This window comes from Atta colombica, unplaced genomic scaffold (genome assembly GCF_001594045.1).
Source record: "Atta colombica isolate Treedump-2 unplaced genomic scaffold, Acol1.0 scaffold198, whole genome shotgun sequence".
Taxonomy (NCBI): Eukaryota; Metazoa; Arthropoda; class Insecta; order Hymenoptera; family Formicidae; genus Atta; species Atta colombica.
In genome coordinates this window covers 2,547,767-2,549,632 of record NW_017259291.1, presented here as the reverse complement: position 1 = coordinate 2,549,632, position 1,866 = coordinate 2,547,767, and the positions used below count along the sequence as shown (strand labels likewise).

General features: G+C 35.2%; 1 protein-coding gene across 3 annotated transcripts in view; it reads right to left on the bottom strand.

Annotated features, from left to right (window-relative positions):
• LOC108687044 (monocarboxylate transporter 3) overlaps positions 1-1,866 on the bottom strand; it is a 25,833-nt gene that overhangs the window by 21,177 nt on the left and 2,790 nt on the right. Inside the window, exon 1 of one of the 3 annotated variants that reach the window (XM_018192641.1) lies at positions 1,419-1,758. The exons of the other annotated variants lie outside the window; for them this stretch is intronic. Within the exon in view, the coding sequence (XP_018048130.1) occupies positions 1,419-1,436 (18 nt within the window). The 5' untranslated portion in view covers positions 1,437-1,758. Of the gene's footprint in view, positions 1-1,418; positions 1,759-1,866 lie in introns of those variants that run through there. 3 annotated transcript variants of the gene reach the window in all.

The following is a 1,866-nucleotide window of genomic DNA, read 5'->3' as shown; positions in this document are numbered from 1 at the left end:
TATATATATATATATATCTTTTTGAATATCACGTAAAACGTATAAGAAATAGAATTCTGCGCGTCGACAGAAAAAATCGCATTTCCGTGACATTAAGGAAGTTTTATACAATAAGCAAAGAATATTAGTCAATCATAAAAAAATTAATATCATATTCAAAAAATTTTGATGATATTAGCTCATGAATACACTTTGAAACCAACTGCTACAAAACGACAAATTTAGCTTATGGTTTTATGCAAAATAATCATATTTCGCTCTCTCTGCAGTTTTAGGTCAATAACTTTTAATTGACTAAATGGTTCCAAATAAACTTTTATATGAATATTTATTATTATTTCATTAATGTAATAGTATTTTACATGTATAAAATTTGATTTATTTTTTAATGTTATTTCCTCATCAAATTCGTAAATAAGTATTAGAAAACGTGATTTTACATAATAATCAAACGAAAAAATTAAATAAATTTTAAATCCTAAGAGAATTATTCTCAAACTTTTCAATATTTGAACAAATATTTGGACGTAATAATAAAACAAATTATAAAATTTTTATATTTTTAGTATCATTTTTAGATGTGACATACATCCTTATTTGCCGGCGCATTAATGCAACGTATGTCAATTACAGTGAAAGAAAGAAAGTTGAAAAATTACGCCCACAAAGTAATCATATTCCGTCGCTTCGCTATCGGTTTGATTCAAATTCCTGCTAACGTTGCGGAGGCGCGAGATCACGCTCGTTAAACACGTCGACCACGTGGGATATCTTTACGAAACTCGACATATCCTTTGAAAAGAGAAAAACGATACTGCGAGATCTTGTTGTAATCTCGTTAAAAATTTTACACAATATGTAAAATGCAAAGTCATCTCTGCTATTCATCGCGAATATTTATATCTATATTATTGTGAATACTTTTGAGCAATCGTGATATCAATAAACGTTGAAAGAAAAATAAATATAAAATACAAAATTAATATAAATTAAAAATATGTATAATTATAAATATCTATAGTACTTTCTATTACGTTAATAATATTTCAATACGTATTTGGAAGCTCATAGAATTTCGCGTGATCGAATTCGGATTTTGTTATCGAGAACGACCTCATTCCTGAAATATAATAATGAGAACGGAAATACAACAATCATATTATATCAGTTTCAACGTTTAATTACTTTAAAAATAATGTAATTATGTTATAATTATTTAATATATATTCTGACATGCCTGAGATTATATAATATCGCTTGAAAATAATATCTATGATTATTTTATACGTTATAATTGACATTACTGATATATACGGAATTACATAATATAACTCAAGGATTGCCTTTCTTAAGCGATGTTAAGCCATCAATCTTTCAAGGTCGCTACGCGCGACCTTATCTTAAGGAATTACACTTACCTTATTTTTAGGCGACATCGCGAGGGTGGCAGATCTGTCCTCTCGGTTGGAGGCGAATGCACCCTCGCGCGCGAGCGACTGCGCGAGTTAACGGTGAGGATGAAACGCGCGGGAAGCGGCGGGAAGGCGCGGAACCACGGCACCTGACCCGCCGGCGACACACGGAGGAGAGAGAAGGAGGAGAGGAAGAGGAGACGATAATCCGTCGAAGGAGAGCTAATCGGCGCGAAATGCGAACGCGACACGCGCGTATGAACGATAGAAAATGCGCTCGTCTCGCGTTCCGCTCAACCACCGGCCGACTTAATCGGCGCGGACACACGCAACGCACGTCCATCCGATTCCCCACCATTCTCCTCGGAAACTTCGCATCTCGCTGCGCTCTCGTCCCGTTCCCCATCTCCAGGTCCCCGTCGTCGCGTCGTCGCGTTTTGCTCCGGCACGTATA